Source organism: Triturus cristatus, chromosome 10, assembly GCF_964204655.1.
Source record: "Triturus cristatus chromosome 10, aTriCri1.1, whole genome shotgun sequence".
Lineage (NCBI taxonomy): Eukaryota > Metazoa > Chordata > Amphibia > Caudata > Salamandridae > Triturus > Triturus cristatus.
The window spans coordinates 477,912,725-477,928,624 of record NC_140593.1 but is presented as its reverse complement, the minus strand read 5'-3'; the positions used below and the strand labels follow the sequence as shown (position 1 = coordinate 477,928,624).

Genomic DNA, 15,900 nt, shown 5'->3' with positions numbered 1-15,900 from the left:
TGACTGGATTGATATACAATCACAGACCTTCTTTAACATCCTACAATGCTTAATGACACCAAGGACTTCTGTTGTCTCTAAATAGCATGTACCCTGTCCTAATTTGGTATAAGGGTAGCTATTGTGGTTATTATATATCCAAGAAAAAGGTAGCACTGATTTAACAAGTTTAGCCTTAGAGGAAGAGTCCTCAGATGAGGAAGTCCTAGAAGCTTTTAGTTGGGAGGCAGGCCCAGATGGTAAACTGGTGACAGTAGTCACTTGCACCAGGTCAAGGTTAACTGGGTTCCTACCACTGTTCTGAGGGATACAGGTGTCATCCAGACCATAGTAGTGGAGAGGCTGGTTTCCTCACATCAGTATTATGGTAAGGTTAGCCTAGAGTGAGGTCACTGCACACCATATGGCATTAGTATCCCTGGGAACCTAACTTCAAGTAGAGTGGCGGTCAGTCCCTAAGTCCCCCTAGACTGCATCCTGGGAAATGTGTTCCCAGAGGTGAAAAGAGCCAGTTGGGCCTGCCATGCAAGGCACCTCAGGTCCCTAGAATACATGGGATATTGCCCCTAAAAGTAGGGTACAGAAATTGTGGGCCAACAGAAAGGGTAAGAGGAGGAGCCCACTCTCAGTGAGGAGTCCAGAGAGCCAGGTTCAGCCTATGCGGGTAGGAGAAGGCCCAGAGGCTGGCACTAGAAAGGCCACTGTTGACCCCAAGGTGTCACATGCACTGTCACTGTAAAAAGAGACAGGGGACCAGGTGCAGACAGACCCTCATGAGACACCCCAAGTGATTGTCACTCATATGGGGGGCTATGTGCTCACCCAGAAAGCCCTGAATAGCCAAGCCCCTGTTCAGCCTCAGGGCACTGCCCTATCACTAACAGAAGGTGAAGTAGAAGAAGGGTAACTCTTACCTGCCATGGTAGCCCCCCCCCCCCCCCACCCCCTCAGGGAAACTTGAGTCTTGAGAAAGCGAAGACAGATGATGGTGACTGTCCAACAGCTCATAGGCTGGAAGTGAGGCCTACACCGAACCCTAAAGGTAGCCCATCCACTCGTCAGTTGAGAGCTTGGGGTTTGGTTTCTGACACGGACATCTGTCAGTTTGCCTCCGATGAATGTTTGACTTTGGTGGAGCAATAAGTCTCTCTTGTGGACCTAAAGCTGACCTGGGAAGCCAGATAGACACCATGATCGTGTTATTCATACTGTGGCTACACTACTGTTTGGTTGCCTCTGAGTTGGCCCTGGTACGGGTGAGGTTCCAAAATGAGACAGGGACCCAGTGCTGGGTCAATTCAAATTGAGGTTGGTCAAAACCTGATGAAGCAGACCAACTCCTTACATAAATTGGGCTTGGCAGAAGGATGCAAGGCTACATAGGGCATGTAAATACTAAGCACATCCTCATTCTTTCCGCTTAGCAGCCCAGGAGAACTACCATGAGATTGGTTGCGTTACCTGGCGGATGGAGGGGGGCGGCGTAGGAAAGTAGAGATGGCACAACAAACTAGAACTTTTTCTTTTTTTAAACCCGGAAAAGAATCAGAAAGAGGATGGTAAAATGTTCTAAGATTCTAAATATGTTGACTATAATGAAACATGATTTAATTTAACAAAAAATACATCATGATGACAAAAAATACTGTGTTCAGAGGTCTTTTTCTCACACGGGCCAGAAAAATAATGGACACTGAACCATCTGGGGTATGGAAACTCCTAGTTCCTTAAATCAGCAGATGATGTTTTCAGCTCTCCATAAATGGTGCCTATCAATCTACCTTTTCTTTCATTTTTAGCATGATTTCTCCTGTATTCCTATGCAGGAAACGTAAAGTTTATGTAGCAAAGTAAGTTCAACTGCTTTTTCTTAATTGGAAAATAAAACTTCCCACACAAATTAGAAAACGTAAGTAGACACAGAATTTTATATCTATATCATTATTTAAAAACGTGAGATCATCAACATTTTAAAAGATTAATTTTACTTGAAAAAAGTGTTGCAGGATAACTGCATGCAGAAGGGAAAAATCAAACATATATGACTGTAGAAGGATCTGAAGTTGCAGAATTGCCATTTAGTTTTTACCATACAATAATTATGAAAGAAACAGAGTGTAAACCTTTCAATTAGCCAACAGACGACAGGCAAAGTCAATATTCTGATACCATTTGGGAATAGATTGTTGGTACTAACCTACAAACTCTGTTTCCAGCTCGGTGTAAGGAATTGTGGGCTCAATATCCGAGAGCTTTAGTGCAGGAAGGCAGGAAGCATCCTGAGGCTTACTCTGCAAAGCCATCAATTCTAAACCTGAAAAAAGACGAAGAATGCGCAGTTGTGGTTCTGCTCATTACAGAGATGTCGATGTCAAAGTCAAGAATAGGGATTTGAAGTGAGTGACTTCTGTGCACTTGCAGACTTCAAACAAAACAATGTCTAATACAAAGAAAATATTTGAGGGGTGACTGTTGAAATGCATAGAGGGACTTTTTTTTAACACATTTATATTGATGTACATGTTAATTTTTATCAGATCCTCAAAACTGCTTTCATTGCACCCCTAGCCAGATGCAGCCATGCATCAGTCATCTCTTTATTGTCCACATCTGCAGAAATATATACTCAAACTCAACAAATAAAATCAGGAACGATCAAATTCCCTTCTAATGCAGCAGTCGCAAGTTTACCTTAGAAAAGCAATAGGTATGTCAGTAAAACTAAGCTGTACCCAGGGACTCCTAAGCTCAGGCACTTTGTGACTTTCAAAGAGTTGACTGTCAACTGACCACTTTCTATGCTCCATTGTTGCCCGCTTAGCAAGAACTTAAAGAAACTTCTTCCTAATGTAATTAGTAGGAAAAATACTATGAAGTAACAGAGTGTTTTTTCCCCTTAAAAAGTAGATTAGATTAAGATTACAAACAGGATGCCTCATCAGAGTTCTGTTGAGTGGGTGAGGCAACTGGGACAGTGGTTACCCTGTGAAAACACTTAGGAAAGATTACTGTGCCTAAGAAACAAGGATTGCTAGATTAGATTATTTAGAAGAGTAGTACACTTCTATAATGGTGAAAACACCATCGACAATTTGGGATGCAAAACAGTCAAAAGTGTATATATAGGCCACAAAGAAAGATTGAATGAGCATAACTAAGCAACAAGATTGGAATGTGGTAGTCAAAGAAAACTCCCACTACAGGATCTGAAACATGGCCACCAGAGATTACTTAAATAACCAATACAACAGCCAGTCGTACTCTTTCACCAGCAAATAAGTGGTGAATGGCTCAATTTGAGGATGCATGTCAGAAACCCAGCGGGCTGAAAAATGGTATTTCAAGTCATCTGATGGAATGGTATGAACTGGCACCACAGTAGATGGTTGGGCTTACTGAGAAAGAACCAACTGAATGCTTTTCAAAATGTGCATGTAGCTAGAACCTTCATTTATGGTCCATATTCTGCAGATTCAGGGCATCTATTTGAGTGCCTCAGTCACAACGATCTCAGCACATAGTATCCAACCATCTACTCTAGGTTATTAGGATTTACCACTCCATCTAACCTACCGAGTACATTTTTTGTTAATTTGTTTTTTCGACAGCATACAAAACTAGTAAATACAACTAAAAGCTGGGAGTGGTACCACTAGTCATGGTTAATATATGGACATTTCAACACTTAGAGATTCTTGATAGGCAAAGCCCCAGAACAGATAACATGGTTAGTTAGATAACTAATGTTCTAGCTCCGAAAGCAAGAAGCAATTTACACAACTAGTATTTTTAGAACTGTCTATTAAAAGTGAAAACTTGAATTTGTGCGGTTGTATCAGACACAACAGAGTCTTCAAATTCAACCTTTTTGCGAGGTAATTTTTTTCTAAAGTGCTTATTAGTTACCTTTTCTGCCACTATACCAGCACTTTTTGTATAGGCCGAAATTCCTTTGAATTCTTTTAGTGAACAGAAATATTGGAAGGGCAAACAAAAACGCACACTGCCCTTATGGGAAAAAAATAGAATAGACTCCTTCTGGGTCTCATTTCAATAACAGAAATCATGCCTCCAACTAGATGCTGGGTGCGACCCACTTGGACACCCCACAAGGTCCCTCAAAGAAACTGTGAAATTCTATCTTTCAGGCAGGGCTAAAGACGGTGTAAACAAGCTAGGAAAAGTGTGACAAATGGTGTGTGTTCGGACGATAACATTTTAAAAAGACAATACAAAATTGACCAGCCACTTTTTGAATATGGCACACTGAGGAAGATATCAATTGGGTGGTTTTAGATAAACACTACTACTGTAGAGAGATGGGCCCACTAGATAAAGTTCTCTTCCGCAAAGAACCACAATGGGTTTTCAGGGAGAGTAGCCACGTACGGGGTCGCAATGATGACATTCCCTGGTATTATAAAACTGCACTGCACCAGATTCATAGGCTGGACCTATAAGGTAACTCATTTAGATCACTTAGCATGCCTTTTCATATATACAAACACGGTTTACAGTATCAACATCTGGTCTGGATTAGTTATTTATTCCATGATCGTTGATGGAAGTTGCTCAAATGCGTTCTCCCTTTAAAACAAATTCCAATATATTCTCTTTAGTTCTTGGTGTTTCCTGGTTGGATTTATTACTCTCTATGCCAGCATATGAGATTCACCAATTCTCCCTTCGCTATAAACATTTTTCGCTTTGCGAGCCCCAAGTGGATCTATGAGGGGGAACTACAATTCCCATTATTATTTGCCACTACTTCCGGTCAAAAAAATGTTAAATGGAGTCCCCTAACCGGGTGCGTCTCTTACGTCATAATTCTCCAACGTGGACATGATGCTGAGAATTTGTCATCCGACGTTACATAGAGCTACCGATAGAGTGTTAGTATCAACGCGAGTTATTCTTGGCCGGTTTTTCAAGTTAGACTTTGTTCACCCTGGAACCGAACGATGTTTGGTATTTGGTTTGGCTCTGTAGTCTTAATGTTTCATGTAATCTATGGGCCATTGCTCTTGGGATGCCATTACAGATTTCGTGACCTTTGACATTGCCTTGTGACCCCAAGTGTTGGGTGTTAATTATCTATATCTGGAGGTGCCGATTAGCCTGGGGTTTTGGTCCAGTGAGATAGGACTGTTTGCGTATTCATCCACTCCTCACGTTTTAGAAAGCGACATGCAATGGGGGGTTTGGATGCTCGATGGAACGAGCATGGGGTTACTGGTTCCCGCAACCTTTGAGTTATGCTATATTGGAACATGACAGGATATATATACAAAATATTCATATTATTTTTAGTCACCGATGTAGACAGGTGCATTTCTACAATATAGGACTATAGCTTCCTGTGATTATGACATGGCCCCTCTGCCGTTACACTTCTTATCCTTCTACAATACATAGACACAAACTAAGAGGCCTTGACCTAGGATGTTAGGACATGTTTGGGTTGGCGAACCTATACCCCAGTTTAATTTCAGTTTTTGTTCTCATGAATTCCTATGTAGAGTTTTACTTGCTGGGAGATTCTATCGACGGTTGAGCTGATCCTTGCCTACATGATTTTGGTAAGGCAATGGTAAATGTTTACTGGGAGCACCCTACACTAGGCTTACAGTGGGGGTGGACACTGGTGTTTTAATTGGACAAGAGGCAAAATGTGAGTAATTTTTTGTGTTTTGTTTGTTTTCTACAGTGGCATATAGCCTATAGCTGGAGCCACTAGGACAGCCTGCTAGCTGATTGTATGGCCTAATATTTATTTATTTATTTTTTACACACGATAATGAGCAGAGTGACTTAAAACTTTGGTCCTGACGAATGCCTTGAACTGTAAAGTCACACATGGCAGAAACAGGTTGACCACAAGATAGGGGAACATCTATATCCCCATTTCACTATGCTTTTAACCCTATCCATCGGGCATTCTAATAAAGTTTTTTTTGCCACCCATGAGATAGTTTTAATTACTTCAGCTTTCGGCACTCTGCCCCTCACTCAGCCTCCTTAGATAGAAACACGATACATGCTTGAGAACACCCCTGCTCCTTTCCTATGAGGAAGTTGTAGCCTCCACTGGGTACCTTGCGGTCCCAGAGTGCGGAGGGGACCCTATGATGAAGCATGTCACCTTAGGGTGAGTGAGGGTTCTCGTCCGAAAACAGTGTTTCACATTTTTCCTAGCTTGTTTACACAGTCTTTACCATGTCGATCCCTGCACACAGTGGGAGTGGATAATTATTTTGGAGGAGTACGGGTGATGTTGGGTCATTTATGCTCCTTGTAGATCCTCTTTTGTGAGATTAAGGTCCATCTTTTGCCACTATATTTCAACACGGAGGCATTCGGACTTCGTGAGCCTCAACATCAAGAGTTCACTAATGACCTAGTCTTTGCTACCCAAACAGTTCCAGAATATCAAAGCCAATTATGCCAGATCAGAGAAAGAAGACCAAGACTGTAGCTCGGCATCACAATAGGAGACTGCAACTGTGACAATGCAGTAGAGGCCTGCACATGGTCCAGCGCAGGTCCAGATGAAACTGGTCAGCTGGGCAGATGCAGAGAAGGTCGCTTGCAGCTAGTTGTGCCACTAACAACAACAGAAGGTCAACCTTATAAACCTTGGAGTCTACTTCTTTGCTCTTGGGACAAAATGGAATGCAGGTTCAGTCTTCAGAGGGCCCTTTTCAGGTTAAGAGAGCAGGACCACTCCTCTTCCGTTCTACCACATGTCCAGAAGTGATCTATCAGCCACCCCTCTGAGTCCACACTGGACAGACCACCACTGTGTCCAATTCTCAGTCATGAAATCCACTCAACGCCACCACAATCCTTGCAAAAGCTGGAACAAGGATACGAAGACCAGCTCACCACCTCCCTCAGCAAGACCCAACCACTGATCCAGCAGTGGAGGTTGCGTGTTGATGTCGGTGGATCTCCGACTTTGCTGACACACTGACCCCCCCCCCCTAAGGAAATCCTCAGAGAAACAGCCCTCAAACAAAGCCAGCTGGTTCTCCACTGCCCTCCAAGAGCCCAGGCACACCTGGAGAAAAGACTTTAGGAGCAGCAAGATCACAGCAGACCACGCAGCCCTTAAAAACCACCGCATACCACCATCTCATCAAAACAACTAAGAAAGCAGCCATCTAGGAACGCATCAACTCTCACAACAGCAAAGAACTCTTCGCCATGATCAAAGAATTAACTGAACCCAGCACAGAGACAGCAGACATTACCCAGTCTCCAGACCTTTGCGACAACCTTGCCACCTTCTTCTACGGCAAGATCAAGGAGATGTACAACCACCTTTGCAACCCTAAGAGCCACCCACCAACCTCACTCTCAACGACCCCACCCAATGACTGCAGATCTTGGCCAACTGGACTACCCTCACTTCTGATGGCACCCTCAGGATCATGAAGAGCATCCACTCTGGAGCCCCCTCGCATCGCTGCCCTCACCACATCTTCAACAAAGCCAGCACGTCCATCGAACCTGAACTCTGCCGTACCATCAAGTGCTCCATTGAATCTGCAACCTTCCCGGAAGACTGGAAGTAAGCATAGAAGAAAGCCTCTGTCGACCCAACAGACTTCAAGAACTACAGACCCATCTCTCTGCTCCCCTTCCCAGCCAAGGTCATCAAGAAAGCCATCAACGCCTAACTCTTCTAGTTCATCTAAACGAACATCATTCTGGACCTCTCACAGTCGTGCTTCAGAAGCAACCACAGCACCGTGACCACTCTCCTCACCTCTACAGATGACATCTGCACCCACCTTGACCAAGGCAAAACTGCTGCCCTCATCCTCATGGGCCCCTCAGCTGCCTTCGACACCGTCTACCACCACAAAGAAAAGGGGCAAAAAGACATTACGACTAAAGTGATTTGCTATAAAGCCATAGCTGAATTTTGCTCCTTCAATGCCGGCCACAAACTCTACAACACACTAACAGTGCTTTCAGGAGCGGATGATGCTGAAGGGACATATTTGGTAATTATGGAGAGCATGGAGAAGTCTGGCCATCCCAAAAGTTGCAGAAAAATCATGTTACTTACTCGTTACGCTTCTGTTCTTGGCACGTAGAGCCACATGCTTTGCATACTCCTGCCATCTAGTGTTGGGTCTAGATGTTTGCAAGTTGTTCTTCTTCGAAGAAGTCTTCTCCAGTCACAAGGTAAGGTGACTCCTCCTTTCGGTGATAGTGCGCATGGGCATTGGCTCCATTGTTAGATTGTTTACCCGGTGAGAATGGAGTAAGTGTAGTACAGAGATGTCCATATGTACGTAATGTAAATAATAAGAACTGCAACAAGGTGTCTGGGGAGGAGGGAGGAAGCATATGAATCTACAGCTCTACATGCCAAGAACAGATGCTTAAAGGGTAAGTAACAATCCGTTTGAGGCATGTGTGCTGTAGATACACATGTTTTGCATAGATTGTATAGCAGTATTCTCCCAAAGCATTGGCTAATCAGCGGGTGTTGCAGTTGTTTGAAAAAAAGTATTTTTAGCACTGATTGTCCTACATTAGCTTGTTGATGTGCTAAGACATCGATACAATAATGTTTGGTAAACGTGTGTGGTGTAGACCATGTATCTGCCCTACATATGTCAGCTATGGGAATGTTACCTAAAAAGACCATAGATGCTCCTACTTTGCGAGTAGAGTGTGCTATAGAAGTTATAGTTAAAGTTCTTTTAGCTTTAGCATAGCAAGTTTGAATACATTTGACGATCCACCTTGAAATACCAGATTTAGAGACAGAATTTCCTGTATGAGGTGGAGCGAATGCAACACAAAGTTGTTTTGCGAGAATCTTTTGACCTATCAATACAGTATAACAATGCTCTTTTTTTCATCAAGAATATGTAGAGCCCTTTCTGCTACTAAATCAGGTTGAGGGAAGAACACAGGTAACTCAACTGATTAGTTAATACGAAAAGCAGAAACTACTTTTGGAATTAATTTAGGGTTTGTACGAAGACCCACTCTATCTTTATGGAGTTGAAGGTAAATACTACTTACCAGTATGCATCTGTTCTTGGCATGTAGAGCTGCAGATCTACACACTGTGCATAGATCGCCATCTTGTGTTGGGCCCGGATGTTTGCAGTTGTTTTTCTGCTTGGAAAGTCTTTGGTAGTCACGAGGTATGTGACTCCTCCTTTGGATCGTATTGCGCATGGGCTTCGGCTCCATCCTCAGTTCGCCAGCAGGGAAAGATGGAGCGTAGTAATAACAGTGAAGATGCCCATGTGTGTTGTATCTAAATAAGATAAACTGGAACAGATAAAGGTAGCCTGGGAGGCGGGTGGGGGTGTGTAGATCTGCAGCTCTACATGCCAAGAACAGATGCATACTGGTAAGTAGCATTTGCCGTTCGAGGCATATGAGCAGCAGATTACACACTGTGCATAGATTATATAGCAGTACCCATCCTTAGCGGCGACCACTCGTATCTGTTGCAGTGGTTTGAAAATAATGTTTGGAGTACAGTCTGGCCCACACTAGGCTGTTGCTTAGTTTGCACATCTACACAATAGTGTTTGGTGAAAGTGTGCGGTGTTGACCATGTAGCTGCTCTGCAGATAGCATCTAATGGGATGTTTCCTAAAAATACCATGGAAGGCGCTATTTTACGTGTAGAGTGGGCTTTAGGGGGAACGGATAGCGTTTGTTTTGCTTTGTGGTAGCAAATCTGAATGCATTTGACAATCCACCTAGCTATCCCCGATTTGGAGATGGGGTTGCCTTTGTGTGGTGGTGAGAAAGAGACAAACAGTTGTTTGGTCTTACGAAAAGGTTGTGTTCTCTCGATGTAGTAGAGTAAGGCTTGTTTGACATCTAATGTGTGAAGAGCTCTTTCTGCAACTGTCTGTGGTTGCGAGAAGAATACTGGTAGTTCTACAGATTGGTTTAGATGAAAAGAAGAAATGGCTTTAGGGAGGAATTTTGGGTTAGTACGAAGAACAACCTTGTTATGGTGCATTTGGAGAAAAGGTTCTTGACTGGTAAGTGCTTGCATCTCACTGACCCGTCTGAGGGAAGTGATGGCTACAAGAAAGGCGGTATTCCATGTTAGGAATTGAAGTTCACATTTGTGTAGAGGTTCAAAGGGAGGCCCCATTAGTCTGGTGAGAACGAGATTTAGGTTCCACACAGTTGAGGATGGCACTCGGGGGGGGGGGGGGGGGAGGGAGAATTATTCTTTTGAGGCCTTCCATGAAGGCTTTAATGGCAGGTACTCTAAAAAGTGATAGATGTTGCCTGTTTTGTAGATAAGCTGCTATGGCTGCAAGGTGCAGTCTAATAGACGTATAGGCTAGATTGCATTTTTGTAGGTGTAGTAAATAGCCTATGATGTGTTGAATGGACACATCTAGGGGATTGATGGTATTGTTGTGACAATAGACCACAAAATGCTTCCACTTGGCTGCATAGCACGCTCTAGTGGTGGGTCGCCTAGCTTCTAATGACGTTCATGCAGTCAGGGGGAAGATTAAGATAACCGAATTCTAGGATTTCAGGAGCCAGATCGCAAGGTTGAGCTGAGCTGGGTCCGGGTACCTGATCTCTCCATGGTTCTGGGTTAAGAGGTGTGGAGAGAGGTGCAACTTTTGGTGCAGTACTAAAGATAGCTCCAGCAGTGTGGTGTACCATGGTTGTCTGGCCCAAGTTGGAGCTACTAGGATTAGTATGAGGGAGTGTTGTTGTAGTTTGCGCACCACTAATGGAATGAGTGGGAGAGGCGGAAAAGCGTATGCAAATCTGCCTGACCAGTTCATCCATATTGCATTGCCTTTGGACAATGGGTGTGGATATCTGGCGGCGAAGCTTGGGTATTTGGCGTTTTCGTGGTTGGCGAAGAGGTCTATCTGTGGATGCCCCCACATTTGAAAGTACGGGTGAAGAACTTGAGGGTGGAGTTCTCACTCGTGGATATGTTGCGTTTGTCTGCTGAGCAGATCTGCCATAGTGTTTGACTCCTGGGACATGTTGGGCTAGGAGAAAGATTTTCTGGGGTATGGCCCATCTCCATATGCTCTGTGCTAGCTGAGAGAGCTGTGGAGAGTGTGTGCCGCCTTGTTTTTGTATATAGTACATGGCTGTCATGTCTGTGCGGACTAGGACTGCCTTGCCTGAAATCTGTGTTTGAAAAGATTTTAGGGCTAAAAATATGGCTAGTAACTCCAGATGGTTGATGTGGAGTAACTTTTGTTGAGGTGTCCACCTGCCTTGCACAGTGTGATGTAATAGGTGAGCTCCCCAGCCGGAGAGCGATGCGTCTGTTGTCAGTACTATCTGAGGAACCAGGTCCAGGAATGGTCACCCTTTGGAAAGGTTTTCGGTGGTCCACCACTGCAGAGAGCGAAGGGTACGACCGTCTACCAACACCAGATCTGTTAATTGACCCTGGGCCTGGTTCCATTGGCGCGCTAAGCATTCTTGGAGAGGACTCATCTGGAGTCTTGCGTGAGGTACTATGAATATGCAAGAGGCCATCATTCCTTTTAGTTGCATGAACACTCGAGCTGGAAGAGAGTGTTGTAGCTGAAATTTGGCACGTAGAGCCTGAATGCTTGCTATTCTGGCAGGACTGGGGTAGGCTAGCGCTCTTGGTGTCTATAGTGGCACCCAGGTATTGTTTTACGTGGGACGGTTGGAGATGGGACTTTGCGTGATTTACTGTGAAGCCCAGTTGGTGAAGTAGCTGGATAGTGGCGTGAGTGTGTTTTACACACTGATTGTATGAACTGGCTTTTATTAGCCAGTCGTCTAGGTATGGGAAGACATGGATGTGTTGTCTCCGCAGGTGTGCTGCCACTACTGCTAGGCACTTGGTGTATACTCTTGGTGCTGTGGTGACTCCAAATGGGAGTACTTTGAATTGATAGTGTTGGCCGTCCACTACAAATCTGAGGAACTTCCTGTGAGCGTTGTGAACAGGAATGTGGAAATAGGCTTCTTTGAGGTCTAAAGTGGCCAAGAAATTGTTGTGGGAGAGCAGTGGAAGTACCTGCTGAAGTGTTACCATGTGAAAATGGTCTGAGTATGTATTGGTTTTAGCGCCTGAGGTCTAGGATGGGCCGTAGAGTTTCGTCCCTTTTTGGTATGAGAAAATATAGGGAATAGACCCCCATATTTTGTTGGTTGGTAGGAACCCGTTCTATCGCCCCCTTTTGTAGGAGGGAGATTACCTCCTGCTTTAGTAGTGTTACATGTTCCTGTGACATTGGGTGTTGTTTGGGTGGAATGTTGGGGGGGGGGGGGGGGTAGATGTTAGTTCTAGGCAGTAGCCTGACCGAATTATTTGTGTTACCCATTTTTCCGAGGTGATGGTAGTCCAGACAGGGAGGAAATTTTGGAGTCTGTCCCCGACCGGAGTGGGATGGTCTGGGGGGAGTGGAGGGGAGTCATTGGGTAGGTGCGGAGACAGAGCGGGCGGTATTGGTCTTGCCTCTGCCCTTATTATTGTTGCCTCTGTAGCCGCCTCCTTGGTAACCCCATGTAAAGGTGGATTGGGTAGGGGCCTTATATGAAGTGGAAGCGGTGTCAGAGGAGTAGCCTCTGGATGTGCTCCAAAAGGAAGAGCGGCAAAAGGAGCGCCTGGGAGGGTGCGATTGTAAGGCTCCCATAGACTTCGCCGTATCCGTGTCTTTTTTCATTTTTTCTAAGGCCTCATCCACTTTTGGGCCGAACAGATGTTCCTGGTCAAAGGGGTGGTTCAGGATGGAAGCTTGCACTTCAGGTTTACAACCGGAGATCCTTAGCCAGGCATGGTGACGGAGGAGGATGCTGGTATTAATGGCTCTGGAGGCAGTGTCGGCTGCATCTAGGGCACAGCGGATGGAGGTATTGATAATGGTTTTGCCCTCCTGAATTAACTCAGTTGCCCTATTTTTATATTTGTCAGGGAGGTGTTGCATTATGGCTTCTAGTTCGTCATAATGGGCCCTGTCGTATCTTGCCAGTAGCGCTTGTGTATTAGCGATGCGCCATATGTTGGCAGCTTGGGATGCAGTGCGTTTGCCCGATGAGTCTAAGAGTTTTGACTCTTTGTCAGGTGGTGGTGCTTCGCCTGACGCTTGGGAGTTTGCCCTCTTTCGCACTGTAGACACTACTAGGGAATCTAGTGGTGCTGGCCCTCTGATGTAGGCGGGATCTGTAGAGGCGGCTTTCTATTTTTTGTCTATGCGCGGGTTAATGACCCTGGCTCTGACCGGGTCTTTAAAGATCTCCGGCGCGTGTTTGATAACTCCTTTGAGCATGGGCAGTATGGAGGTGGCCCTAAGCGTGGTGTCAAAAGTATCGAGAAGGAAATCCTCCTTCACGGGGTCGGTATAGAGATCCACATCGTGATAGTGTGCAGCCCTTTGGAGTAAGTGGTTGAACCCCAATGAGTCTTCTGGTGCGGATGGTCTCGAAGGGTAGAGATCATCTTGCGGGACGTTAGGAATATCAGGAATGTTGTAGTCGTCCAATGGGTCTGGGGAGCCTGTGGGAGTGGGGTCCCCTGTAGGTAGGTCATGGGGTTGATCCCCTATGTCATCATAGACATCGTCATTAACATCATCCGGAGAGGGTGTGGGGGAATAATGAGGTGGGGGGAGAAGGGGGAGAAGGAAGTGGAGGAGGGGGAAGGTGGAGGAGGTGGTGAAGGCATTCTGAAAGGGGAGGTAGCAGAGTCCTTCCTCTTTGGAGGTGGAGCTGGGGCAGGCTTTTCCAGCTGTCTCTTTTTGATGCTGAGCATCAAATGTCCGGTTTTGGGGTCCATGATCAATGTCTTTTGCAATGGATCAGGTGTAAAAAGTTCTTCTGAGGGTGGCTTGTCTGTCGGCGCCAAAGGCATCGGGGCCGTCGGTTTTCTTGTTTTTGAGTCTGCACCTGTCCGCTGTTTGGAACTGTGCGACTTCGATTTACTCGGTTCCAAGATGGTTTTCGGCTTCGAGATATCGGTGGCCTTGTGTTTTTTGCTGTGTTCCGGGGATGGTGTCGGTACCGAGGAGCTGGAGCTGGTTTTCGGCGCCGAGTGTTTCATTATGGAGCTCGGTGCCGAGGAGGAGGCCATTTTCTTTTTCGGCGTCGGTCTGGAGGAATGTTTCTCGGCACCGACGGTTGGCTGGCTCGAGCCCGAGCCGCCGGAAGGCTTAATGGGCTTCTTTACCGGTCCCGAAGGTGCGGTGTGGGAAGCAGTTTTCTTGGTCGTGCCTAGGCCTGGAGGCGAAGGCGTGACCGAAGCCTTTTTTGGTGCCGTCGAGGGTGTGGGGGAGGGGGGTTTCGGTACTCACAACCCTCTGTGCCGGAGTGATGTCCTCCACATCTGAATTGTCGGCTTCGGAGGCGCTGACAAGGCCTTCGTCAGTGTGTCCTTCTGGAGCGTCGACGGCTTCCCTGAAGATGTCGTCTGGAATCGCCGTCGATGAGTGTGCCATGGTTCTTCGTGCCCTTCAGTCTCAAATGGTTTTCTTGGACCGGAAGGACTTGCACGCCGGACAGTCTCGAGCCTCGTGTTCAGGGGAGAGGCAGAGGTTACATACTTCGTGAAGGTCGGTGTGGGGAAATTTGGACCCACATCGAGGACACTTCTTGAAGGGAGTCCTTTCCATTAGCCAGGACCGGAGCTTGGGTAGGCCCGAAGGCCGTCGTCGACGACTGGAATCGAAGGTCTTGATCGATGAGAGCCACGCAGAGTATGGAGATCGCGATCGAAAACAATACCGCGAATTAGGGTGAGGATTGCGCGTCGATAGAAGAACTGGAAACTGTTCAGAACCGGAGCGCGAAGATCACATCCGAGCCCGATGGCGGAAAAAAACCAATCGGAGGATGGAGCCGAAGCCCATACGCAATACGATCCAAAGGAGGAGTCACATACCTCGTAACTTCCAAAGACTTTCCGAGCGGAAAAACAACTGCAAACATCCGGGCCCAACACCAGATGGCGATCTATGCACAGTGTGTAATCTGCAGCTCATATGCCTCGAACAGAAGGGTTATTCTAAGGTTAATGCATGTAACTTACCAACACGTCTCAGTGAAGTGATAGCAATTAGAAAGGCAACCTTCCATGAGAGAAATTGTAATGGACAATTGTGTAATAGTTCAAAGGGTGGACCCATAAGCCTTGTGAGAACAATGTTAAGGTTCCAGATAGGAGCAGGTGGTACCCTGGGTTGTAATATTCCTAAGACCTTCCATAAAAGCTTTATTTACCAGAATTTTGAATAGGGACAAATAATGTCTGTTTTGTAGATATGCAGCTACCACCGTAGAATCAAAAGATAACATTTTGCATAGATGCATCAAGCGGATCAATTATGTTATATATACAAACCTTTTCCACTTTGCTGCATGGCATGCTCAAGTGGTAGGTTTACTTGCTTCTTTTAGGATTGTCATAGAATCTGGTGGTAGGTTTGAATATCCAAACTCTGACTTCAGGAGCCAGATTCCTAGGTTGAGCTCCTTCGGATTTGGATGTCTGATTTCTTCACTGCTCTGTGTGAGAAGGTTGGAAGTGAGGTGCAGTTGTTGGTGTGGCACTACTGACAGTTCTAGTAGTGTGGTGAACCATGGTTGACGAGTCCATGTGGGTGCCACAAGAATTAGCGTGAGTGATGTCTGTCTGAGTTTCTGAACTATCAATGGAGGGAGAGGCGGAAAAGCGTAAGCAAATATCCCTGACCAGTCAACCAAAGGTCATTGCCTTTGGATAGATGGTGTGCGAATACGGAGGCGAAGTTTGGGCATTTTGATTTCTCTGCTGTGGCAAAGAGGTCTATCTGTGGAAATCCCCATTTTTGGAAGTATGGAAGGAGAACCTGGGGATGAAGTTCCCATTTGTGTACTTGTTGGTGCATCCTGCTTAGGAGGTCA

The 15,900-nt window shown here is 45.7% G+C and overlaps 1 protein-coding gene across 1 annotated transcript in view; it reads right to left on the bottom strand.

Annotated features, from left to right (window-relative positions):
- PITRM1 (pitrilysin metallopeptidase 1) overlaps window positions 1-15,900 on the bottom strand; it is a 369,052-nt gene that overhangs the window by 208,646 nt on the left and 144,506 nt on the right. Inside the window, exon 15 of the mRNA XM_085631897.1 lies at window positions 2,198-2,314. Within this exon, the coding sequence (XP_085488023.1) occupies window positions 2,198-2,314 (117 nt within the window). The remainder of the gene's footprint in view (window positions 1-2,197; window positions 2,315-15,900) is intronic.